At 43.0% G+C, this 26,976-nt stretch overlaps 1 protein-coding gene across 12 annotated transcripts; it reads right to left on the bottom strand.

Annotated features, from left to right (window-relative positions):
- Positions 1-3,077: 3,077 nt before the first annotated feature.
- Positions 3,078-26,760, bottom strand: LOC107138774 (nuclear autoantigen Sp-100-like). 12 transcript variants are annotated; one of them, XM_048808719.1, is made up of 11 exons: positions 26,578-26,723; positions 12,586-12,691; positions 12,321-12,477; positions 11,269-11,437; positions 10,388-10,471; positions 8,929-8,997; positions 8,505-8,660; positions 7,781-7,864; positions 4,465-4,569; positions 3,556-3,858; positions 3,078-3,468 (listed from the first exon to the last, which is right to left on the bottom strand). In XM_048808719.1, the coding sequence occupies exons 3-10, from the start codon at positions 12,474-12,476 to the stop codon at positions 3,596-3,598; spliced, it is 1,086 nt and encodes a 361-aa protein (XP_048664676.1). In that variant the 5' UTR covers position 12,477; positions 12,586-12,691; positions 26,578-26,723; the 3' UTR covers positions 3,078-3,468; positions 3,556-3,595. The 12 variants fall into 12 exon arrangements, with proteins under 12 accessions (XP_048664676.1, XP_048664675.1, XP_048664679.1 ...); XM_048808718.1 differs by having other exon boundaries at positions 3,078-3,858; positions 26,578-26,722; XM_048808723.1 differs by lacking the exon at positions 3,078-3,468 and having other exon boundaries at positions 3,745-3,874; positions 26,578-26,734.
- Between the last annotated feature and the right edge of the window lie 216 nt (positions 26,761-26,976).

Genomic DNA, 26,976 nt, shown 5'->3' on the forward strand with positions numbered 1-26,976 from the left:
GGAGGTTCTTGGTTATGGGCCAGACAGGTACTTTGGCAGAAAGTCCAGTGGTGATGGACTAGACAGGTGTTTTGCCAGAAGGTTCCATGGTAACAGGCTAGAGGGGTGGACCTCTGCTGCATGCAGTGCCTCCAGCACCTTACCAGAAAGTAATGCCTCCGATTCACCCCCATGCCTTGTCCACATGCAGCTGCCTGGATGGGCACTCCCCTCTCCACCAGGCTCTGCTCCTCACCAGTCACCACAGGAAAGAGGACGGCTACAGAGGCAGTGGACCATCAGCCTTAGGGTGCTGCTCCTGGTCTGACCAGCCTCCCAAGGAGCAACGGTTCTGACATATGTGCATAAAATCAGCTTTAGAATTCCCAGCAAACGTGAGAGAAAGCCAAACACTGTTATTGGACATTCTCACCAGAATTGCTCTCATTCTTCCCTTAACGTGACTAGGTTTGGGGGAACGGAAATGGACATTCAGAGACATGGTGTTTTATTGCCCGCCTTTTCTTTAAAGGGCAACACAACCTTACACTGATTGTGTGAGCAAGAATAGAACCTTTACTGTTTGAGCCAATAAACATTTGGGAGCCTATTTCTTACAGGAGTTATCCTATGATTTACTAAAAAACATTGTGCTGGGAGAGTATGCCACACAGAAACCTGAGATATGTAGCAGTGGCTTCACAGGTAGATAACAGCCAAGCAGGAAGCACATCATAGGCTGGGAAGATGGAGCTCATGTGTGACAATAGCGAATCATTCAGCAGGACTCTGACTTTCACATTTTGAGAGCATATGAAGAGCCTTTCAAACAGGGACTTCAAGGGAAGAGGTTAAATAACAGGGGTTATATCTGTTGATGTTTGTGGCATTGAAAACAAATCACAAAAGTCACTTAATTTTTTATTATTTGCAGATGGTATCAGTATGAACAGGTATGTGATTTCTTTCTAGCACCAAATGAGTGATGTCCTTTTCAATAACAGATACATCATTCCAATATCAGTCAATTCTCCAATTTTCTGACCCAAACTGAGCACCCAACAACTTGATTCAATTCTGAGGTTAACTACCCTGGGTTAGCATGGGCCCCACAAGTTTAAAGTTCAGTCTCACAAGACGGCCCCCAGTTCAGACACCAGCCACAAAGAGATGAGATTCTCTACCTCTGGCTCACTCTTCCTGATCAAAAATAAAGTATGTTGAACATTTTTTCATATATTTGTTGATTGATTGTACATCTTCTTCTGAGAAGTGTCTATTCAGTTCCTTGGCTGATTTACTGATTGGGTTGTTCTTTTTTTTGGTGTTAGGTTTTTTTGAGTTCTTAATATATCCTGGAGATTAGGGGTCTATCTGACATGCACGTGGCAAAAATTTGCTCCCAAAATGTAGGCTCTCTCTTCAGCTCATTGATTGTTTCTTTTGCTGAGAAGATTTTTAGTTTGAATCCATCCCATTTGCTGATTCTTGATTTTATTTCTTTCACTTTAGGAATCTTCTTAAGGAGGTCAGGGCCTAATCAAACATGATGAATATTTGGGCCTATTTTTTCCTCTATTAGGCGCAGGGTCTCTGGTCTAATTCCTAGGTCCTTGATCCACTTTGAGTTGAGTTTTGTGCATGGTGAGAGATAGGGTTTTAGTTTCATTTTACTACATACGACTTTTCAGTTTTCCCAGCAACATTTGTTGAAGAGGCTATCTTTTCTCTAATGTATGTTTTTGGCCCCTTTGTCTAGGATGAGATAATTGTATTTATGTTGGTTTGTCTCTGTGTCTTCTATTCTGTGTCATTGGTCTACATGTCTATTTTGGTGCCAATACCATGCCATTTTGTTACTATAGCTTTGTATTATAGTTTAAGATCTAGTATTGTGATGCCTCCTGCTTCAGTCTTCTTACTAAGGATTGCTTTGGCTATTCTGGATCTCTTATTTTTCCAAATAAATTTCATGATTGCTTTTTTTATTTCTATAAGGAATGACATTGGGATTTTAATTGGAATCACATTGAATCTGTATATTCAACATCTCTAGCAATTAGAGAAATGCAAATCAAAATTACTGTAAGATTTCATCTCACACCAGTCAGAATGACAGTTATCAAGAATACAAACAACAATAAGTGTTGGAGAAAATGTGGGGAAAAAGGCATACTCAATACATTGCTGGTGGGACTGCAAATTGGTGCAGACAATCTGGGAAGCAGTATGGAGATTCCTTAGAAAACTTGGAATGGAACCACCATATGACCCAGCTATCCCACTCCTCAGTCTATACACAGAGGACTTAAAATCAGCATATTATAGTAATGCAGCCACATCAATGTTTATAACAGCTCAATTCACAATGGCTAAACTGTGGAACCAACCTATATGCCCTTCAATAGATGAATGGATAAATAAATTGTAGTATATACATAATGGAATATTACTCAGCATTAAAAGAGAATATAATTATGGAATTTGCAGGTAAATGGATGGAGGTGGAAAATATCATGCTAAGTGAAGTAAGTCAATCCCAAAAACACAAAGGCCAAATGTTCTCTCTGATATGTGGATGCTGATCCATAATGGGAGGTGGGGGGGCATGGTAAAATGAAGGAACTGTGATTGGGCAAAGGAGAGGGAGGGATGGGAGGGCATATGGGGGCGGGAAAGATGGTGGAATGAGATGATCTTCATTACCCTAGGTACGTGTGTGACTGCACACATGGTGTGATGCCATCATCAGGTACAACCAGAGAAATGAAAAGTTGAGCTGCAATTGTATACAATGAACCAAAATGCATTCTGCTGTTGTATATACCTAATTAGAATAAATAAATAAACAAGAATTCTCACATTCCTAACAAAAATAAATAAAAATAAAGTATGAATGGAAAAGACAAGATTGACTCAGAATCATGACCCAGTTGTTATCAGTGACAACAGAGGCCCATGGCTGGAAAGAGTCTAGTATAAGAAGCCCTGTGATCAGGTCACCCACATTTTTGTCTAGCAGCCTACATATTTGGGAGTTCCCAGGACCCTCCCCTTTTCAGGTTAGAGAATCAGAATGACTTACATTAACTCAAAAAAGAGTTTTAGGTGATTGTGGCTTTATTATAAAGAATACAACTCTGAAACAGCCAAATGGTAGAGCAAGGTATGTGTGTAGCAGACAGTGGGGGGGGGGTGGGCGCAGGGGAAGGAGAGGTGTGTGCTCTCTTCAGCTCCCAGCACATCGGTGACTTCACCAACTAGGAAGCCCCTGAACCCCATTGTTCAGGGGCTTTTCTGAGCTGTCATTGTGCAGACATGACATTTTATTATTGGCCATTGTTGATGCACTCAATCTTCCATTCCTCTCTTCTCCACAGAGGTCGAGAAGTGGGGCTGAAAGATCTAACCCTGTAATCATATGCTTGATTTTTAAAAGATGCTCTTCTCACTGGAAATTCCAGAGGTTTTACCACTCTGGATCAAGAACTGGAGACAAAGACAAATTATGTAATTTTTGTTATACTATCATATGTACAACCACGTGAAGGAAAAAGGTGTAAAACAGAAACATACATCCTGTCTCTAAGCGGACATTCAGACGTGAAGGCAGCAGTCAGGGAGTACCGCCCTGCCTTCCCATGTTTCCCAAAGGGCCAGCCGAGGCAAGTGTGAAGAATGGGCGCCCAGGGTTAGCAGGGCCCTGGCTGGTAGTGCCCTCCGAGCCATGTGCACCAGCAAGCAGGAGCTCTAAGATCCTGGAGTCCGGGGCAGAGGTCCGCGCCCTCCTCACCCGCCTGAATCCTGCACCTTGGTGCTGAGCAGGAGACACCTGGGGCTCTTCCTCGTCACTGGATTGCGAGTCCTCACTGCTGATAACTGCAGAGAAACAAATCTGTGAGGGACGTCAGTGTGACTCAGAAGCCAGCACAGCTGGACACCCATACATAACACAGGGACACTGGAGAAGACTCAGAAGCTTGGGTGACTGTTAGGCAGGAATGGCTCGGCTCCTGTGATCTTTCTGGTTTCTGCCATTGCACGCCAAGATGGCCACTGGCCAGCCTTGATTGTCTTGATCTCCATTTCCCTCTCCCTCACTCTCCTCTTCCTTTCCAGCTGTCTCTACCCACTTCCTGGCCTCTGCCAGCTCCCACTTCCTTGTCTTCTCCGCCTCTGTGTTCCCTGTCAGGTGCCTCCTGTTTCTGCCCTTCTTTATCCTCACACCTCTACCCCGCACACACCTGGCATCCTTGCCGATATATGTCCTCTTTGCTATTCCCCGCCCCTCGCAGGTCTCTGGGTACATTCTCATTCCCCACAAACTTGCCTTGTTGAGTCAAAGTTCTCTGGACTGAGCGCCAGAGTCCAGGTCTCTCTGCATTCATCCTGTGCTCTCCAGGCCACCGACTGGCCTCCAACGACATGCCCAGGCAGTCACCTTTGGGGTCACTCACAGGGTCCCAGGTGACCTGTCAGTCTCACCTATGATTTCGTCCACTTGGCTCTGCATGGTCCTTGCCTTCTGCTGGTCCTCCGGACTCACAAGGGAAGTGGGCACCAGATCCTCGTATCTGCATCGCCTTGCCCCTACAACAAAGAGTGATTCTTAAAGAATTTGTATCTGTCCCCCTTAAAAAGCCGCTTATCTCCAGACAACTCATAATACCTAATACACTATAAATGCAATGTATAAATCCAAAGCCGCATGGTATCCTGCCCTCTCCCTGCACTTGACGCCAGGGGATGACTCTACTGCCGACTTCACCTCCTGGCCTCATCTCCACTCCATCTGCACCTTGCTTTCTGTCCCACCTTCTCAAGTGCTTCCCTTTTCACCCTGAACTCTGCATGTTTGTTTTTTTTCCCCTCTTTCACCTTTACCTGCTATACTCATCTACTTACTGATAATTATCTTGGCCAAACTTGATGTTTTAATATAACTAACTTAATTCTCAACTTGATTAAGATCTTAAGTTCTCAAATTCCTCGACAAGACTCCTAAAGCACAAGAAGTAAAATCAAGAATCAATAAATGGGATGGATTCAAACTGAAAAGCTTCTTCACAGCAAAGGAAACCATCAAGAATGTGAAGAGAGAGCCTACACAATGGGAGAAAACATTCGCCACCTGCGCCTCAGACAGAGCATTAATCCCCAGGATATATTTAAGAACTCAAAAAAGTTAACAAACACACACACACAAAAAAAACCAAATAACCCAATCAACAAATGGGCAAAGGAACTCAATAGACACTTCACAGAAGAAGAAATAAGATCAATATATGAAAAAATATTCAACGTCTCTAGCAATTAGAGAAATGCAAATTAATACTACACTGAGATTTCGTCTCACTCCAGTCAGAATGGCAATCATCAAGAATACAAGTAACAATAAATGGGGGGAAGAGGGGAAGGGCAGGGGGATGGGAATAGGAAAGACAGTAGAATGAATCAGACATGACTTTTCTATGTTCATATTGAATATACAACCATGGTAACTCCACATCACGTACAACCACCTTATGGAAGTTATACTCCATGTAAGTTTAATATGTCAAAATGTTCTACTGTCATATATAACTAAAAAGAGCAAATAATAAAAAAAGATCTTAAGTTCTTAATTCTTATGATAATTTTCACAAAGGTAGCTTGTTACATATACTGTGGACCCTCCAATTTGGGGGTTCTGCATCCACAGATTCAATCAAACACAGGTCAAAAATACTTGGGAAAATATATCTATACTCAACATGTATAAGCTTATTTTTCTCATCATTATCTCCTAGACAATAGAGTAAACCAACTACATTGCACTTATAGTGTATTAGGTATTATGAGTTGTCTGGAGGTAATTTAAAGTATACCAGAGCATTTGTATAGGCAAATACTATGATATTTTATATAAGGGACTCAAGCATCCCTGATTTTGGTATCCATGGGAGGAATAACTGATACTGAGGGACAACTCTAAGTATAAATACAATCCTTAAAACTGTTTTTGTAAAGCTTTCAATATGAATACATCAATAGTATCATGTTTACCAAAATATGTGTCCAATTTTCAGGGTACTGAAATATGAATACTTTCATTTCCTGATAAATAGTAATTGAGGTTTTATTATATGCCAGATCCTATGCTAGGTTCAGAGGACACAGCAGGAAGAGGTCAGATGTGGTCCCTGCCTCGTGATCACACAGTCCACCACAGATGGCACATGCTCACCACTTTGGCACAGTGAGTGCTGCCTCATAGGAGGTGAGAAGCACTCTGCAAACCTGCAGTCCTGGGTGAGACCAGGAAGAGGCTTTCTGAAGGAAGTATCACGTAGGCAGGAGACCGCCAAATTAGGGAAGAAGCCAAGAAAACAGATCCAAATAGAAGACAGAGTGAGGGCAAAAGCAACTGGAGTATCACGGGGCTCAGCAGGACTTCTTGGAGTGAAAGAATAGAGGCTGGGGAAACAGGAAGGATTGTGTGGCCTGAGCCTTGGGAGCCTAGTGAAGGACATTCCATGAATCCCAAGCTTTGTTAAAGACACTGGGGTTCAGGTAGAAAAGTGGTGTGAACACATCCATACTTCTGTAAGCACCTCAGCTGAAGTTCAAGAGAGAGTTATCAGCAATCTGATTTGTATTACAGTCCTGGCAACAGAAAGAAAAAATGGCCATGTTATTGCCAGGTCACGCCCTCAGGACTGAGTGACTGATGGGACCTGAAGCTGGAGGACGGAAGGACTTAGGAGAATTCCTGAGATTTTGCTTGAAAAACTGGACACTTGTCCACATTACCAAAGAGAAAACCCTGGCAAAGGAGAAGGAGGAGGATCAGGTGGAGGGGGACCTAGTTTCACGCAAGATGATGAGCTCCCTTTTGGTAGCACTGAACCTGAGATTTCTGGAAGGCATCCAAGCAAGATGGTTCATGGGGAGATTTCAGGTTATTAGGTGAGTGAGCTGAGAGGACAGGTCTGGGCTGGCAACATGTAATTGGGGCCACTTGGCTAAGGAAGATGGAAGCTGATAGAAATTGCAGATGGATCAGCTCTCAGCTCTTAGTGTTAACAACTCCGAGACCTGGCGACCCCCCTCACCAGCCTTCAGTGTTAACAGCTCCTAGTGTGACCAGCTTGGCCCATGAGGATGCAGTCTGAGATAGAAATCATGAATAGGCAAAATCAAAGCATCTGAATGAACTTAACTGGGGCTTTTGCTGCAGCACAAGGGAGGTAGTACCTGGGATGGAGCTTTCCCGGACTGACACTCAAAAGATGAGAAAAAGCAAGCTTATATAGGCAAAAGGGGTGGGCTCCCACAGGCGCACAGTTAGCTGCTAAACGCAGAATTTCTGCACCATCGTGCCACTCTGAGCTCTCAGCACTGGGGTTTGCACACGGGTGCTGAGTCTTCTGCAGTCAGCTGTCATGAGGTGGGGGAGGTGCTAACCACCACCACTGCAGGAGGTGGTGGAAAATCCCCAGCAAATGTCTTGAGGGCAACCCAGTGAGCAGCTCTATTTAAAGCAGCGCTGCCTCAGCTGCCAAAGAACCAGGGTGGCTGTCACTGCAACAATGACAGCCCTACCAAGTATGGAGGCTGCAGAGGCTGCAGGAGTGATGCCCAGCCCTCACCATGCCTTGTCCCACGAGCTTAGTGTGGCTGCTTGGCTGCATCTAGGGGCAGCAGCAGTGGCTCTCAGCCAAGAGGGGCGCAGGGAGTTGGGGTGAAAGACTTTTCTTCCTCCACACGGTGATCTAATCAGGTAACAGTTTGTTTAGATGTGGGATTCAGGCCCAGTTACCTTGTCCACCTCGCTGCAGGGGGCTGGGCTTCTCTTCCGACCCTTCCTCTCTCTTCATTGGGAGAGCACTGAATTCACCAGCAACTGAAGAGATCAAAGGAAAGGAGCGACCAGCACCATGGCTGAGAAATAAGCACGGTGGGACCCTCCGGAGCTCTGAGGTTGGACACTTGGACACCACAGAGGACATACTCCTCGCCAAGGAGCCCAGCCAGGCTCCGGCCAAGTCCTGCTCTGAGCTGCTGCGTTCCACCTTGTTAGATTCATTCTCTCTCTCTCCTTCTCAATTTGCCACCAGGAACCAGGATCCAGACATTGCGGCTTCTACCAAAGGAAAGCCTCTCGCTTCCTGGGCTCCACCAGCTTCTCTCGCCCTGACTTCTCCTGCCATCCCATTTCCCTTCTCCCTCACCTCCAGAGACGGTCCCAGCTCACTCCTCACTCTCTGTGCTCTGTTGCCTACTCCCTTCCTCCAAACTCTCCCATTCTCTATTCCAGTCTCCAATCCTATTTTCTCTGTCTCTGGGATTTTTTCTGTCCTCCCCTCAGTAACTGTAAGGTATTCTTTTTTGTTATGTCATTGGCTCCTTGCACCGGACACTGGTCCATTCTCCTGCTGTCATTTGGGGTTCACATTGATCGTGTGACTCGGCCCCTGCTCCTGACTATAGTACAGTGCCCACCACTGGTCACCATGTAAGTGCCAGAACATCAGCAGCCTTACCTGCTTGGGCACAGTCATAATTTTCTTGTTGAGTTCCAAGAGCCTTCTCTGGGCTGCAGATAGGCTGTTCTGTCTTTATACGCTTTGACTTTACATCCCAGACAGGTTCTGAGGTTCTAATTCTAGTTCCAAACAGGATGGCTCCTAGATGACATTCTGGTTTCATAAATATGACATCGTGACATTATGAATCAAAATCAAAATTTTTAATACATTGATAAGTTAACCAACTATTTAGGCCCAGAATCCTTCCTGGATAACTCAGAGGCTCAAGACCCTCCTGTTTACATCCTGAACTTGGAGAAGCTACAGATGCAAAGGTTGAAAGTTCTGGGCAATCAGTCACACAAGGAAGCAGCCTCACAGAACATTCCAGAATGGAGTAAGACAGCAAAGGGTCCCACAAGAGGCAACAGCAACAGACCATTGTAAGACGAGGGATCTGAGTGCTGTGGCCAGGTCAGTCTTCGCAGAAACGTGTTCTCAGCTGTTCCTAGGGGAAGAAATTAGAAGTTGATCTCAGAAACTGAAGGATGGGTTTTGCCATTCTCTCTTTTGTCTTTACAACGCAGATGGTAGAGACCCCTCAAAGTGTCAATCCAGACTCATCTGGAGCTGGAAGTTCCCTCCTGACTTCAGTCTCGAGAGTGGGGTCTGGGTCAGCTACAGCTCTGTCTGAGGGTCTCACTGGGCCCCCTCACTAGGGTCCTCTGTGAGGCACTCTGGCACCTGGAGATGGCCTGCTTTTGTCCCCAGCTGGCCTGCCCCATGGCCCTACCTGAGTTCCTAGAAGCCCTGGCCGCCTGGTTCCCGCCCTCCCACACCACAGCCTCCTGGCACAGCCTGTGGCTCCTCCTTGGTGGCCTCCAGTGGGGATCAGCGACTGGTCTGCCTCCTCCTTGGTGGCCTCCAGTGGGGATCAGCGACTGGTCTGCCTCACTCCTCCCTCTCCCGGCATCCTCTGTTTCCTTTATCTTTCTGTCTGCACCTCTTCCCGTACTTTGGTTTCATGTTTCTGCCTTTTTCATTAGACAACCCAGGCAGCAGCATGGGGCTAAGAACGCAGGTTCTGGGTTCAGAATGCCTGGGTTCTCCCTTGCTCCTTTGACCCCAGGTAAATACCGTCCATGGTCCCTCCAGATTTCAACTTCCTCATCTGACCAGAGGACAGTAAGTGATAACACCTCCAGCAGCGGCCTGAGCACAGAATCCACAAAAGCCGGGGTGGGCTCAGTCAGAGCGAGCTTCTCTACCCCTTCCTGTGCGCGTCCTTTACCCCTCCCTTTCACTTCTCCCCTCCTTCCCCCTTCTCTGTCTTCAAGCACCCTCTCCTCTCCCCAAACCTCTGCCCCTTCCTCTGGGTCTCTCTTTGGGTCAGCTTTTCTCCTGAAGCATTCCTGCTTTTGAACAACAACCACCTCATTACTGACTTGTTCATTTGTTTCATTGTTGATCTACGGGGTGCTGGGGGTTGAACCAGGGCCCTGCACGCGCTAGGCAGGCACGCTACCGCTGAGCTGCGCCCCCCAGCCCAGCTGCCACATTTATGCCAGTCTCTCCTGCCATCACGAGGGCTCCTCTTGGACACTGTTCTTGATAGGCCCCTACTCTGAGCCCTTTGAAGCTTCCCGCAGAGGTACTCTTGAACTCGTCATTCATCAGATTCCCTGTCCACCCCACTCACAGACTATTGGACAGAAAGTCTCTCTGCCACCTCACGGAGTCAGGCCATTTTGGAATTCAACCTAAATCAATACTCATCTACCTTCACCACCTCCCCTGGATTCCCCCCCAGCATCCATCCTTCCTCACACAGCTTAGTCCCTGGTCTCCTTTTCCTCTTAGTCAACCTGAAAACCAAGTTTGTACTCGGTCCTAAGTACCTTGCTCACGGCTTGGCTGAGTGATGGACGTTTGTTGCCTTCCTTCCGGGTCACTTCTTAGGGAAACATATTTTTCTTGGAACACTGAACAAAGGGGAAAAAATAGAGTTTTCAGGCAAGAGATTGGGAATATCACCTCACAATTACACAGAGGGAGCACCTGGGAATTCTTATTTTTCAGTGGGGAGTTCCTAACCCTTGGTAACTCTCAATTTCTATGGCTCAAGACTCAAAATAATTTATCCCTTCCTCTTGGACAGCCAAGGGAAGAAACAAAACCTCTGAAATCCTGTAGGTGATGAACCTCTCAGTTTTTAAGGATGGTGAAGTAGTGGAAAATCATAAATAATTAATAGCCCAACAAGATGGTCAGGAAGGAGTGAAAGGTTATCTCAATTAAAATTCTACAGACAGAACATTCCTATGAATTGTCTAAACCTTAGGGAAGAAACAGGGATTTCTGAAGAAGCCTAAGGTCCTAGAGAGATCTATATGGATGAAAGAAAAAGGTCAATGGCTTTAAAGATGGAGTTAGAGAAGGAGAAAGTTTGGGCTTCATTGGGTAAGAAGAATGAAAAGATCCCAAAGAGACCTAACAGAGGATGTGGGAAGGAAATACAGGGGAGACTCAGGTCCCAGCAGCAAAGGCAGGACTCTGGCAGCTAAAGCAGGAGTGAACCCCGTACACTGGGAATTGTCCCGGGATGCCTTAACCAGGAGCCTGGAATGTGGTCAATGAGGGGAGGCCAGGACACCAGACTAGTTAGGTTCACACTGCCCAGTGCAGGCCCTGGGACACAGCCAGCCTTTCATGAATGCTTGTTAAGTGAATGAATGAAAAGTAGAGCTGGACACCAAAGGGAGAGGAGAGAATTCATTACCATTTTCAAAGGTTTTATAAATCTGTATTAAGCCAGGGTACTCTTTCAGGTTCACTTTGCTGAACAGGGTTTGTAGAAGTGACCAATCAAACACCTTCTCAAGGTGGCCAAGAACATGGTACACCACTCTGGCTACAGGAACCAAGTTTCTAAAGGCTTCTTGAGAATCCTTTCAAAAAAATCAATGGAAAGTTTATAAATCATAGCTTTGAAGTCAAACAGAGGAAGTCATCACATAGAAGCTCTATTTTCTCAGTGCAACTAAACTATAATTTTTCATGTAATATTTTAGAACTTCTTGAATATTTGATCACCTGTTTAAAAGAACAAGTAAGCCCTGTCTCTTGACTTTCAAATTCTCATCCAGCCTAGGACGTTCCAAGAATGGATTTGTAGTAATTCTGTTGACAACATGGCAATCACTGTACCCTCCCCATCCTCCACTAACACCCCATCTTGGGTATGAGAAGTCCTGGAAGTGCTCTAAGGAGTGGGGAGGTGGCTCTGCCCTTGCTGTGAAGAACACAAAGGGAAGGGCACAGTCCCACATGGAAGAGATGGCTTCCCCCTCCATATCTCCAGGTGGGCCCACTGATCAAGTTTATTGAACCCCAAGGCTGCAGAATCACCTAGCAAAATTAAAACGCCTTGCAGGAGACAATAGCAAGGCATGATTCCGTTTTATAATGGCACAAATTCCCTCAGTATTTTATCGAACACATGTGAACAATACAGTAAAATACAGCTCCAGTCTCTTAATTATTTTAATCTTGCTTATGAATTTCATTGAGTCATATCACCATTACCATCCATCCCCACCCCCACCTATGCCTCAGAAAAGAGCTTTGGTTAGAAACAGAGGTGTCTGTAATGACCTCTTCCTGTTCTGTCATCTTCTGCCTCGTCAGGTGATGGAGTTAAAGGGGTCTTCCTACACAAAGCATAACAGGCGTCTCAGCTAGTGAGTGACATACTAAGCTTTGAATCCACAAAGCCAAACATGATTAATGTGGGACTGGGTTACTGTGGGGCGATGTAATGAACTCACTTACAGCATAGATTTGTTCCGTGATAAAGGATCGGTCTCTGAGGCCCTCTAGGAAAGGAAACAGCTTTGTTATTGCAGTTGCTATCTCCACTTTATTTTTCTTGAAGTGGTTGAAAAATATATCACAAAATATCTCCTTATTCTTGACCATTGCAAACATCCTGAGGAAAAAAATACAATGGTAGAAAAAAAAATCAAGATTTCAACTGCAATTTCATCTCACTCCAGTCAGAATGGCAATCCTCAAGAATATAAATAATAATAAACACCGGCAAGAATGTGTGGGGAAATGTACACTTAAACATTCTTGATGGAACTGCAAATTCTGGAGAGCACTATGGAGATTCCTCAAAAAACTTGGAATGGAACCACCATCTGATCACCAAAAGAACTAAAATCAGCATAATATAGTGACACAGGCACATCAATGTTTATGGCAGCACAACTCACGATAACAAGTTATGGAACCAGCCCATGTGCCCATCAACAGATGAATAGATACATAAAATGAAGTTTTACTCCGACATAAAGATGAATGAAATTATGGTATTTTCTGATAAGTAAAGGGAATTGGAAAAATCATGCTAAGTGAAATAAGCCAGACTCAGAAAGCCAAGGGTCAAATGTTTTCTCTAATATGTGGAAGCTAGACCAAAATAGGGGCATCCTATGGAAACAGAAAAGACGTCAGTGGAGCAGAGGAAGGGGATTGAGAAAGAGGGAGGAAGGACAGGAAGAGAGGAACAATGGAATGAAATTGACCAAATTGTGCTGTGTACAGTATGAATATACCACACTGAATCTCACATTTCTGTATATCTATAAATCACTAATTTTAAAAATACTATAAATAAATAGAAGGAAGATAGGTTTAGTAAAGAAGAGAACAGAGGGCTGGCAGAGGAGAGGGAAGGGAAAGTACTGGAGAGTGAAGTGGAGCAAATTATACCCCATGCTTGTGTGATTATGTCAAAATGAACCTCAATATTATGTATAATATAATGCTCTAATAAAAACATCAAAAGTAAAAACATTTCAAGATGATTCTCCCAGCCATGAAAAAATCAATCTAGATGACTTCACTCACAAGTTGTTCAAAACATACAATTAAGGAAGAATATTATCAAACTTACTCAAAGTCTTTCAATGACTAAAGAAAACAAAACACACTTGCTATATAAAACCACAGCATAATCCCGATGCAAAAAACTGACGAAGACATTACAAAATATATATATAAAAAAATATAGGTCGATATCTCTCATTGACATAGATGAAAAAATGCCAACAAAACATTAGCAACTCAAATCCAGCAACAGGTAAAAGAGATAATATGTCATGACTAAGTGTGACTTATTCCAGGAAAACAAGAACTTTTTAGTGTTTAAAAATCAGAAAATGTATGTCACCACATTGACAGGAAGAAAGGAGGAAAACATGATAACTTCAATTGATCCAGAAAAAGCAATTACAACAATTGAAATTCAATATCTGTTCAAGATTTTTTAACCCCCAGAAAAATTATGGAAAATAACTTTATGAATCTTAAGTATACAAACATACAAACAAACAAAAAACCTAATGGCACACATTATACTTAAATATGAAATGGTAAATCCTTCCCATTCAATTGGAGAACAAGACAAAGATGTCTACTGTCACCTCTTTCATTTAACATTTGCTGTAAATCTTAGCCCATGTAATAGGTGAGGAAAAGAAATTTTTAGGTCTGGGGTTGTGGCTCAATGGCAGAGTACTTGCCTAGCATGTGTGAGGCACTGGATTTGATTCTCAGCATTGTATATAAATAAATAAAATAAAGTCCATTGACAACTTAAAAAAATAAAAAGAAACTTTTAAAAATAAACCTAATAACTACCATTATTTACAGAAATTTTTAAAGAGTTTCTAAATAAACTATAAGAATTAATTAGTAATTTTAGTGAGGTAACTGGATTTGAGACCAACATTAATTATGTTTCTAGATACTAGCAAATTAGAAAGTGGAAAAAAATAGAAAAACAATATCACTTACAGAACCATCAAGAATAAAAATAAATCTAACAAAAGATGTGTAAAAACCCAATACTGAAAGTCACAAAACATTTGGTGAGAGAAACTTCTAAAAACCAATTCCAAAACCAGTAGAAGGAAGGAAATAATGAAGATCAGAACCAAAATCAATGAAATTTAGAATAAATAAGCAATAACAGGGATCAATGAAATGAAGGGTTAGTTCTTTGAAAAGATATACAAGACTGATAAGCTGTTAGCCAAACTAACCAAAAGAAAGAAAGAGAAGAGCCAAATTACTAAAATTAGAGGTAAAAATGGAGAAATCACCACAGACATCACAGAATCCATGGGATCATGAGGGACTATTTTGAAAACCTATACTTCAATGATTTGGAAAAGCTAGAAGAAATGGATACATATCTAGACACATGCAACCTACCAAAATTGAACCACAATGACATAGATAATCTAAACAGACCAATACCTAGTAATGAGATATCAGCAGTAATAACCTTCCAACACAGAAATCCCAGGACCAGATGGATGGATTTTCAGCTGAATTCTACCAGACTTTTAAAAGAATAACTAATGTCATTGCTCCTCAAATTATCCCATGGAATAGAAAAGGATGAAACACTTCCAAGTTCATTCTATGAAGCCAGTGTCACACTCATACCAAAAACAGATAAAAACACATCAAGGAAAGAAAACTAAAGACGATCCCTGATGAACTTAGATGCAAAAATTCTTAATAAAATCTTAACAAATTGCATCAACAACATATTAAGAAGATTGTATATAATGGTCAAGTTGGTTTTATCCCAGAGATGCAAGGATGGTTTAACATATACAAAACAATAAATGTAATTCATCACATAAATAGAAGTAAGACAAAAATTACTTAGTAATTTCAGTGGATGCAGAGAAAACCTTTGACAAAATTCAGGACCCATTCATGATTAAAAAAAAAAAGAAGAAGAATAAACTAGGGATAAAAGGAACCTACCTCAACAACGTGAAGGTTATCTTCAAAAAACCCAAAGCCAACCTCATAGTAAATGGGGAAAAACTGAAAGCATTTTCTTTAAAATCTGGAACAAGACAAGGATGTCCACTCTCACCACTGCTATTCAACATGGTGTTAGAAATTCTAACCAGGTCAATTAGGCAAGAGAAAGAAATAAAAGGAATAAAGTTAGGAAATGAAGAAGTGAAATTATCACTGTCTGCAAATCCTATACTTAGAAAATCCAAAACAAACTCCACCAAAGACTGCTAGAGCTAATAAACAAACTCAGCAAGGTAGAAGATCACAAAATCAACATAGTAAGATCAATAGCTTTCCTACACACCAACAATGGATCTGCTGAGACAAAAATCAGGAAAACAATCCCATTCACAATAGCCTCAAAAAAAAAATATCTAGGAATAAATCTAACCAATGGGGTGAAAAACATCTACAGTGAAAACTAGAGAACACCAAAGAAAGAAATTGAAGAAGACACAAGATGAAAAGGCCTTCCATGCTCATGAATAGGCAGAATTAATATGGTTAAAATGGTCAAACTACCAAAAGCAATATGGAGACTCAATGCAATCCCCATCAAAATACCAATGACTTTCTTCACAGAAGTAGAAAAAAAAAAAAGTCCTAAAATTCATTTGGAAAAATAAAAGACTCAGAATAGCCAAAGCAATCCTAAGCCAAAAAGCCAATGCTAAAGGCATCACAATACCTGACTTCAAATTTTACAAAGTTATAGTAACAAAAACTTCATGGAACTGGCATGAAAACAGACACAGAGGCCAATGGTAAGCAATACAAGTCCGAGACAAACCCCCACATCTACAGTCATCTGATTCTTGCCAAAGGTGACAAAAACATACACTGGAGCAAAGACAGTCTTTTCCACACATGGTGCTAAGGAAACTGGCTTTCCATATGTAGGAGAATGAAACTAGACCCTTGTCTCTCACCCTGCACAAAAATCAACTCAAAATGGATCAAAGACCTAGAAATTAGACCAGAAACTACACAACTCCTAGAAGAGAACATAAGGTCCACACTCCAGCATATAGGCACAGGCAACCACTTTCTCAAGAGGACACCTAAAGCTCAGTAGGCAACACCAAAAGTTTAAACGGGATGGTATCAAATTTAAAAGCTCCTGAACAGCAAAGGAAACAATTAGGAACATGAAGAGAGAACCTACAGAATGGGAGAAAAATTTTTACCAGCTACATTTTTGACAGAGGATTAGTGTCTAGAATATATATATATATATATATATATATATATATATATATATACTCAAAAAACAACATAAAAACACAAAAAAAACTCAATAAGTAGGCAAATGAATTAAATAGACACTTCTCAAAAGAGCTACAAATGGCCAACAAATGTATGAAAAAAATGTTCAACATCATTAGCAATTAGGGAAGTGCAAATCAAAACTACACTGGGATTCCATCTCACACCGGTCAGAATGACAGTCATCAAGAATAGAAACAAAAGACAAAAATGGTGTGAATATACTTTGTATACAACCAAAGATATGAAAAATTGTGCTCTATATGTTTAATATGAATTGCAATGTATTCTGCTTTCAAATATAACAAATTAGAATAAAAATTATATTTAAAAAAGAATACAAACAATAGTAAATGCTGGAGAGAATGTGGAGAAAAAGAACACTTTAAATGGTTGGTGGGATTGTAAATTAGTACAACCATTAAGGAAATCAATACGGAGGTTCCTCAAAAGACTAGGCATGGAACCACCATATGACCCACCTGTACCACTCCTTGGTATTTATACTGAAGAATTGAAGTCCTGAAACATGCATATACAAACGATCCCCAATTTTTAAAATACATGCAAAACAGCAAGTATTTCATAAAACAATATATCGACATGAACAACAAGCATAAGAAAATGTCCTATAAATCATGACACATTAGGAAAATGCAAAATAAAACTTCAATGAGATACTGTTATACTTCCACCAAAACGATTAGGATTTTTTAAAAAACCTAACGATATCAAATGTTGAGAGAATTACAGTAATGGAAACTCTCATTGCTGATAGAGTAGAATTTAGCATCCCCATTTTGGAAACTAGCAATGTCTACTAAAACTACCCTAGGGCCCAGCAATTATCCTCCCAGGTGTACACCAAGAGAAAGGGAACTAAGGTTTCCAATGGTTCTACCACATCTAGGTGACATATGAAAGTTGACAAGTCAGAGTCGGTGACATCTTTCCAGCAGTTCTCATTCACCGCCGTTTACCTGATATCTCCTAACTCAGTTTTTTCCTATTACAATACATAATTGGTTTTGTAACCCAGCCCAAAGTTTCGGAATTAAACCGGATATGAGTAAGTATGAAAGCCCACATGGACAAAGATGACAGAGGGGCACACAGACTTCTCTGTTAGCTTGCTACCTCCACCTACTGGCTTTCTATCCCACCACCTCTAAGCTGCTGAGCCTGATGGGCAATGACTCACCACTGGGGGAAACAGCTGTGTGTTCTAGGCCCAGACTGGAGCCCACAACAGGGTTACCAGGGCTCAGAACAGGAAGCCCATGTTGACTCTCCCAGGAAATAGAAAAGGGAAGTAAAAGAATCTATGATGCTAAAAAATAGGTCACAAGTATTTTTTGGCCTTCTTTTTCAATCTCCAAGTTTTTCAAGTCTTGTGGGAACATGGAAGCTGAGGATTGAAGAGGACGTACAGGGTCAGAGTCACGAGGCCTGGGGAGGGGCGGGGAATTCAGTGTCCAGTGAAGAGGAGGAGAAGGCCAGTGGCAAGGGTCTACAGAAAACACGGGACCCTGTGTTTATGTAAAAGGAAGAGGGCCTAAGGTTTATTTGGACAAAATGGACCAAAGTCATTTCTAGGGGGAGTGGCATAGTTTATATTGGAAGGAGCTAAGTCTCCATTTTGTCAATCCCCTTGAAGAAACCACAAGGGAGGGAAGGGAAAGCCAGAAGCACCCAAGCTTCTCTCAGGCCTGCGGGTTGGCCGGGTACATTGTGACCTTGACTTTGGAGACAAGGCTGGAGGATCTAAAATGTTGTACATTATACAGTGGGAAGAATCTCCTTAGAGATTCTGGAGATCATGAGAGAAGGGGGAAAGGCCAAAGGCAGGGCCAATTTGGTAAAGACAGTGAGCCTATTAAAGGTAGGATGGGGCTTTTACATGCCCCCCAGGATTCTTTGACCCATAAATACCGTGGTGAGGCTTATGTTCCCTTTCCTGGAATCTGGACTCTGTGTCTGCTTGACCCATAGGATATGACAGAAGTGATGTTGTGCTAAGCTTGCAGGCCCAGGGCTCAAGACAGAGTTCAGCCCAACCCAGCCACCAGGAGAAACACAGGGCAGAAACAACCTCTCGGCTGAGCTCTGCCCAGATCACAGACACAGAGCAAAATGAACAGTTTTGTGGTTTTAAAACACTACATTTTGGCGTGGGTTTTTTTTCCCCACAGTAGTATCACTAGAACGGATTTTGAAGGAGGATTCTGTCATAACAAAAATATAAAACACATGGCCTCAGCTTTGGGGTTGAGAAGTGTGTGGGCACCTAAAGGTACAGTGGGTGGGGCTTATGAGAAAAATACTGATGAAACTGGAGCCCCTGGTTATGTGGTTTTTGTAAAACTCTCACCTGCGGTAATATAAAAACAGGAAATGTAGCTAGGCAGAGAGTAGAGATGGTCACAAAGGGACCACAGACCATAGACCAATGGGATGAGAACCAAGATCCTCTACACCCCAAGGGGCCAGGTGGACTCACAAATATCCAACTACATTTACACCTGCGCACGATGATTCGGTCACACATTCTCTTGAGGATTTAATGTGACTCTTTTAAATACTGAAAATATGACAGAATAGAGTTAAAGATCAATTGGAGCAAATGAGAGTGGAGACATGAAATAAAACCAGGTGCAGGACATCTGGGCAGGATCACGGGGCAGAGACGGCGAGGCAAGGGGGAGACAGGCTGTGTGGACCCAGAGTCTGAGATGAGGGGGAGCAGGTGAGGCCGGGCCGGCGTCAGGCATGCTCTGCAGCAGTGTTTTCCAAATGATGTTCCACTGAATCCAATTTCTTCAAACTGCTACCGGTATCCCAGAGACAAGGGCTCCCCATCCACAAAGTGGAACATGTGGGGGAAGAGACTTCTGCCCTTCTGTCCTCCCCGGCCTTGGCTGGCTTTTTCCTTCACATAAATTTGAGTGGAACAGATTCCAGGCCATCAGTGAGGACACCAATAAGGACACTTGTACCAGGGGGTGGCAGACTGCGTCTACAGGTGCTGCAGATACATCTCCCTCCCCTCCTCCCCCCTCCTTCTCATTTCTGTGTCATAAAGTTCAAGCTGAGGCAGGGTCTGTCCCCTTAGCAGACCTACCTCTCTTGGGCTCTGCTGTCATTGCTCCCAGCCATCACAGGACAAGTGGACCTCAGGGAGACCTGGCCCTGAGCAACCTCACCACTTCTGCCACTCCCTCCTCCTCCTTCCCCACCCGCCTCTCCTTCTGCTCTTCTTCTTTCCCTTCCTCCCCAATCCCCTTCCTCTTCTTCTCCTTCCTCCACCCCAGTGGCCAGACCCAGTTCCAACCCCAGCCTTGGTCTGGGCCACTTCTGAGCAGACAACAGCCCACGTGGGTTCAAATGACTCCTCTGACTCCAAGAGCAAAAGACGTCAGAGTTCCTCAGATGACTGGTGGCAGGAGTAGGACTCACGTGGTTCAGAAGAAGCCCTTTTGATCCTAGACCACCTGATTCTAGCCCAGTAACAGAAGGTTCTGCATCGCAGCATCCTACACAGGCTGCTAATCATACACCAGAACTGAGTTCTCCTCTCTGAAAGTCCCTTTTCATATTCTTCCAATTCACTCAAGAACTTTAAGAGAGAAGAGTTGTTCATGATCAGATTAGATTTGGCTCCCGAGGCCTTCCTTCCTAACATCACCCATGACAACACTGAGCTCACTGCAGTTCCTGACTCCCAAGAGCAGCTTCAGCCCCCTCCCAGGCCACTAGAGCAGTGACAGCTAGCTTGTCTGTTCTGCCTTCCCTCAGATGACAGCCAGGCTTAGGCCAGTGCCAATAGAATTCTGGGTACAACTCCAAACTTTCTTACCCCCTAGCAGACTTTTCCCCCTCCAGCCCTGGTGGGTGTGCTGGGACCTGTCACCTAAAGTTAGGGATGGTCTAGACAGAGTTCTAGCTACAGCCACGACATAAGAACCTGGTTGCCCAGCTGAGACACAGAGGAGGGGATCCACAAGGCCAGGACCCCTGCAGGAGTGAAGGCCCCATGATTAGTGCCACTCACAGCCTGAGGGACGACAGATTCACTTAGGCCCAGATCCAGCTTGTCAGCACCTCACCCTGAAACGGCAGCTGCAGGTCAAATACAGGGGTCAGCCCCTTCCGGATGGGGAACTAGACACCGTAACTGATGGAGGTTGGTTGCAGGTTTCTTAGGCACTGGTCAGTGGAAGGGATTTTCCACCACAGCTTGTTTTTGCATCTTGATTTTGCTGCTCTCCTGAGCTCCAAACAGGGCAGCAGGGACCCCTGAGGATTGGTTCTCGGACTTTGGAGAGCTAAAGAAATGCCAGGGATTCTTATGACAAAAGCAGTCCAGGGGTCCCGCCTAAGGACTAGTTTGGCGGTCAGCCCCAAGTATTGCCAAACTCTTGCAAGCACCCCTCCTGAGGCCAAGGCAGTGTCCAAAGACCCCTCCCTGAGAAAAAGTCTCTGCCTTTGACCTTCAGGCTCTGAGAGCTGGGGTGCATGGCATTCCAAACCCCACTATCTCAACTTCTACTGGTCTTTCCTTTCTTTGGAACTCCAGTAAGGCTCGAGGACCATGGTGGGTGTGTTGAGGGTAAAGCTTATTTCAACTCCCATCTTCCCTCCTCTTATGAGGCCACATTCCCGCCTTGGAAGAGGCTAACTATGGTAATAACTTGCAGGGAACCGGTTGTTGTTCCAGATCCAACCGTGTCATGGATGTATCCGTGACTAGCTAAAAAGCCACAAGGATCCTTACTCTATAATAGACAAATCAGACTCTTGGTTAAGGTTCAGGAGAGTAAACACAAACCTAAGTGCTAAGGAAATTGATTAAAAGGCCTATGTGAAGAGCACTCAGCTCAAAGAGAGAAGGCATTCTGAGCGACTCCAAATCCCCTCTGCCCAGGCCCGTCCAGGCCAGTCATGGTAAGCCCTCTGCCTTTCCAGCCTCTGGCTCGTGGGTGGTCACTAAGCCAGTGTGGACTGATGAGTTGCTACAACAGGTTTTCCTGGAGTTTCTGTGTGGACTGAGTCACACTTCTTCCTGTGGCTCCAAACAAGTCAACTGCCACCACTTGCTCCTAGAAGCCATCTCATGACCATGAGGGGAACCCACAGCTTTAGGATGAAGTTGAGCAGAAAGACAGAAAGTACCCAAGCGCCTGAAGACCTCACTGGGCCACGGACCATCCAACCCTGAAACCTCTGCCTTCCTGTTAGACTTTCCTTTACGAAAGGTAATACATATTTCATTATTGAGGCCACTTTGAATCAAAGTATTTGTTAACTTGTAGCTAAAAATCTTCAGGCCAGGCCCAGTGACACAGGACTATAATCCGTGACACAGGACTATAATCCCTGGTACTTGGGAGGCTGAGGCAGGAGGATCACAAGTTCAAGGCCAACCTGGGCAACTTAACAAGACCCTGTTTCACAAAAAGAAAAAGGGCTGGGGATATATCTTCATGGTAAAATGCCCTTGGATTCAATCCCCGATACTGTAAAAAAAAAAATCTCAGAATTCAGTATGGGAACAGAAAGTCTTTCGAAGAAATAAAAAGAAATGGGAAAAAAAGGTAATCAGTTTAAGAACTAGGTTTTGAAAGATTAAATTATCTCTTTACAGATGACATGATCTGTATAGAAATTCCTAAAGACCCCACCAAGAAACTTAGAATTAATGAATGCTTTCAGTAAAATCCTAGGATGCAAAATCAACATACAAAAAACAGTTACATTTCTATATACTAAACAATAAACTATCTGAAAAAGTAAGAAAATACTCCCATTTCCAATAGAATCAAAAAGAATAAAATAGGAAAAAATTTAGCCAACAAGGTAAAATATCTGTACAATGAAAACTATAATACATTGATGGAAGACATTGTAGAAGATACAAATAAGTGGAAATAATAATAATAACCTGTGTACATGAATTGGAAGAATTAATATTGTTAAAAATGCCCTTACTATCCAAAGTAATCTAAGGTTCAGTGCTATCCTTATCAAAATTTCAATGATATTTTTCACAGAACAAAAAAAAAAATCCTAAAATTTATATGAAGCCACAAAAGACCCCAAACAGCTAAAGCAATCTGGAGAAGGAAGAACAACACTGGAGGCATCACACCTCCTGATTTCAAATTATATTACAAAGCTACAGTAATCAAAGAGTATGACACTTGTATAAAATACAAACATAGACCAATGGAACACAATAGAAAGTCACAGAAATGAAACCCCACACATACATTCAACTGAGTTTCAATAAAGGCACCAAGAATACACAGTGAGGAAAGGGCACAGTCTTCAATAAAGGGTGTGGGGAAAACTGGGTATTCACATGCAAGAAATGAAACTGGACCCTTAACTTACACCCCTTGCACTATACCCAGAAATCAGGTCAAAGGGGTTTAAAGGTTTTTTTTAATGTTTTTATTTGTTTTAATTAGTTATACATGACAGTAGAATGCATTTATGCATTTTGATATATCATACATAGATGGGATTATAATTCCATATTTTTCTGAGTGTAACTACAAATCTTCTAGAAGAAAACATAGGAGAAATGTTCCATACTATTCATGTGATTTTTCAGATATGAGATCAAAAGCACAAGCAATGAGAAAAAAAAATTGACAATGGGATCCATCAAACTAAGAAGCTTCTGCACAGCAAAAGAAATGCTCACCAAGAGGAAAAAAGCAACTTGAGGAATGAAGAAAATATTTGGAAGCCACATAACTCCTACAGCACTAAGCCCCAAAGTACATAAGAGACTCATGCAACTCTTTAGCAAGGGAAAAGTTAAGAGAGTAAAAAGAAAGTGTTTAAAAATCATATATCTGATAAGAGCTTAATATACAGAAATATAAAAACTCCTATAACTCAAAAAAATAATTATAATATCAATGCGATAAAATGGGCAAAGGATATGAATAGACACTTCTGCAAGGAAAGTATGCAAATGATCAGTAAGTATATAATAAGGCTCAACACTATTAGTTATTAGGGAAATCAAAATCAAAATTTAATGAGATACCATTTCAAATCTGTATGGCTAAAATTTTTTAAAATGGAAACAAAATAACACATGTCAACTTAATTTTAGATGCACAAAAATCCTTAATTTTTATGAAGTCTAATTTAGCTACTTTTTCTTTCGTTGTCTGTGCTTTTGGTATCATTTCCAAGACTTTCCCCAATGTCCTCTTCTATGAGTTCTGTATTTTGGCTCTTAAGCTTAGGTATTCGAGTTAGTTTTTATGGTAAGGATCCAATTTTATTTTTTTTTTAATGTAACTATCCAGTTTTACCAGCACCATTTGTTGAAAAGACTCTTCTATCTCCCATTAAATGGTCTCAGTATCCCTGTTGAAAATTGATCAATAAAAAAAAAAAGAAAATTGATCAATTATATATATAAGAATTTAGTTCTGAGCCGGCATGGCGGACACACACTTATAATCCCAGCAGCTTGGGAGGCTGAGGCAGGAGGATCAAGAGTTCAAATTCAGCCTCAGCAACAGCAAGGCCCTAAGCAATTCAGTGAGACCCTGTCTCCAATAAAATACAAAATAGGGCTGGAGATGTGGCACAATGGTTGAGTGCCCCTGAGTTTAATTTCCCATACTCTACCCCCCAAAGAGTTTACTTCTGGCTCTCTATTCCATGTCTTTGGTCCATATGTTAGTCTTTATGTTAGTACCATAGTGTTTTAATTACTGTAGATTTAAAGTAACTTTCAAAATTGGAGAGTGTGAGACTCCAATTTCATTCTTTGTCAAGATTGTTTTGGCTATTCAGGAACCTTTGTAATTCCATATGAATCTGAGGATCAGCTTTTCCATTTCTGTGAAAAAGGCTATTGAAATTTTGATAGGGATTATGTTGCATCTGTTCATCACTTTGGATAGTATTGACATCCTAACAATTTCAATTCTCCTATCCATGAATATGGGTTATCTTTTCATTTTTAGACCTTCTTTAATTTCCTTCAGCAATGTTTCTCAGTTTTGAGCATACGAGCCCTCCACAATATGACCTGGCAATTCTACTCCTTGGTGTATATCCACAAGAAGTGAAAACAGTGTCTCAAATGGATATCACATACCCATATTTATAGTAGCACTCAGTGGCAAATACAATGGCACACTATTTGGCTGTAAAAGGGAATAACATTTTGACATGTACTATGACATGGATAGATTTTGAAAACATTAGCCTAAATGAAATAAGCCAGATATAAGACAAAAGTGTAATTCCACTGACATGAGTTACTGTGAACAGCAGACTCACAGAAACCGAAAGACAGGCAGAGGTTTCCAGAGGACCACAGCGCTGTTGTTTCTTCATTGGGTAGAGAATTTATATTGGGAATGATGAAAATAGTTTTAGAAATAAAGTGATTATGGTCATACCACATAGGGAAAGTATTTTATGTCACTGATGATAATATAAGGGTAAAATATCATATTGATGGAAAAATGATATTTTGTCTGTTTTATCACAATTAATAATGATAATAATAATGGGAGGGCACTCATTATTTGAACTTGTGGCTTCAGATCAATTATTCCAACTAGGTAATCACGTGGCGCTCTCTGGAGAGCCAATACAGAACGAAAGACTGGGCACAACCCAACACAAAAGTCAATGGGGCAGGGACAAAGTCTGGGCTTAGTGAGAGCGAGAGCTCGCAGCCAACGAGTCACAAACACCAGAAACTTCTCGGAGGCACAACTGAGCTTCTTACTCGGTCTAGAAGAAGTGGTGGCCCAGATGCTGGGGCCAGACCTCAAGCCAGCCTCCCAGGGCCCCTCGCCTCCCTCCATTCGGCCACACCCGAGCCCTTGTGTGCAGTGACACTTGGGTCTGAGACTTAACGATTTAACCGAAAACTAAACAAGGAAAGGACTGAGGATGACCAGGAAATCGCTGGCCATGCTCCTCGCTCTTCCACTGGGGAAGGGATTCCGGGCCGCGAGTCCCTTTCCGGCTGGTGCAATCCGAGCGCGGGACTCGGGCGCTTGTGCAACCCAAGGGCGGGGAGCCTCCGGGGCTGCCCCGGCTCCTACCCGCGCTCGCTCGAGGTCCAGCCCCGGAGCCCGGGTCCTCGCTGCAGCCTCCTCCCCGTCCAGCCTGGGGCCGAGATTCGCCGCTGAAGCCACGCGTCGCACCGAACCTGCAGCAGGCTCTTCCCCGCAGCTGGTAAACTGCCCTCACCCCGAGCCCTCGGAGCTCAGGAAATGCAGCCCCCAAATCGGCCGCTTTGGTCCACTGATCCCTTGGAGCCGAAGACCCCAGCAAAACAGCGACTGCAGGAGGGGCTGGCTCCGCCCGGCCCCCTTCTGCCTAAAGACAGAGCCTCCAAAAGGAGTTCACTTGCATCAGGGAGTTTCGTCCAACTAGGTAATCAGATTAACTCGCACCCAGGTGAGACTAGAAGTCAACACACATTCAGATGAGCTTTGTCACAAACTGTCATTTCTTCTAAGGACCCCATACATCTTTTCCCTCTCCTCTCACTGGTATGAGATGGTGGTCTCTTTCTTTCCTATTCGCCCCCACGCAGGTAATAAATTTGCACACTTCGTTGTTGAACCCAGAGGCGCTTTACCACTGAGCTACCCACCCCTTTTTATTTTTGACCTAGGGCCTCGCTAAATTGCGGAGGCTGGCCTCGAACTTGTGATCCTCTTATCTCATCCTCGCGAGTCACTGGGATTACAGGCGTGCACCACTGCACCCAGCTAAATTTATGCCCCTTTTAAAGCTGGTGTTCACCTGCCAGCTGTCCGTTTATTTCATAGACTCAGTAATGCAACCCTCAGAGGGTAGAGGGAGTCTGCCCTCCCCTCCACCCTGCAAGGTACTCCCTCCACCCGCTGCTGCCCCCACACCCTCCCAGCACCTTCCAAGGAAAAACCTGATGTCCGGGGATCCTCCTGGATCCCGACCCAGCCTTCCGCAGGGCGACAGTTCTGATCAGTGGAGCACGCAGAGCAGAATGAAAGTAAGAACGTGGTCGTGGTGGAATTTTTTATTATTGTTGTTCTAATGTTAGTAAGTGAAACCTTAGTTGAAATTTGCATCGTACCATATGGTTCTCTCCCCACAGAATTTCAGTACCCCTTTTCTTTCTCCGAATCGCCAGAAAGTGTACAGTACCCTCTGGTGGCAGGAACTTGTTATGGCACAGTCCCCTTTAGAAGTAAGGTTGAATAGGCCTTACCTGAAATATTTGGAACCGGAAGTGTTTCCGTTTTGATTTTTTTTAAGATTTTAGAATATTTGTGTGTGCATAATGAGA

This window comes from Marmota marmota, unplaced genomic scaffold (genome assembly GCF_001458135.2).
Source record: "Marmota marmota marmota unplaced genomic scaffold, marMar, whole genome shotgun sequence".
NCBI lineage: Eukaryota > Metazoa > Chordata > Mammalia > Rodentia > Sciuridae > Marmota > Marmota marmota.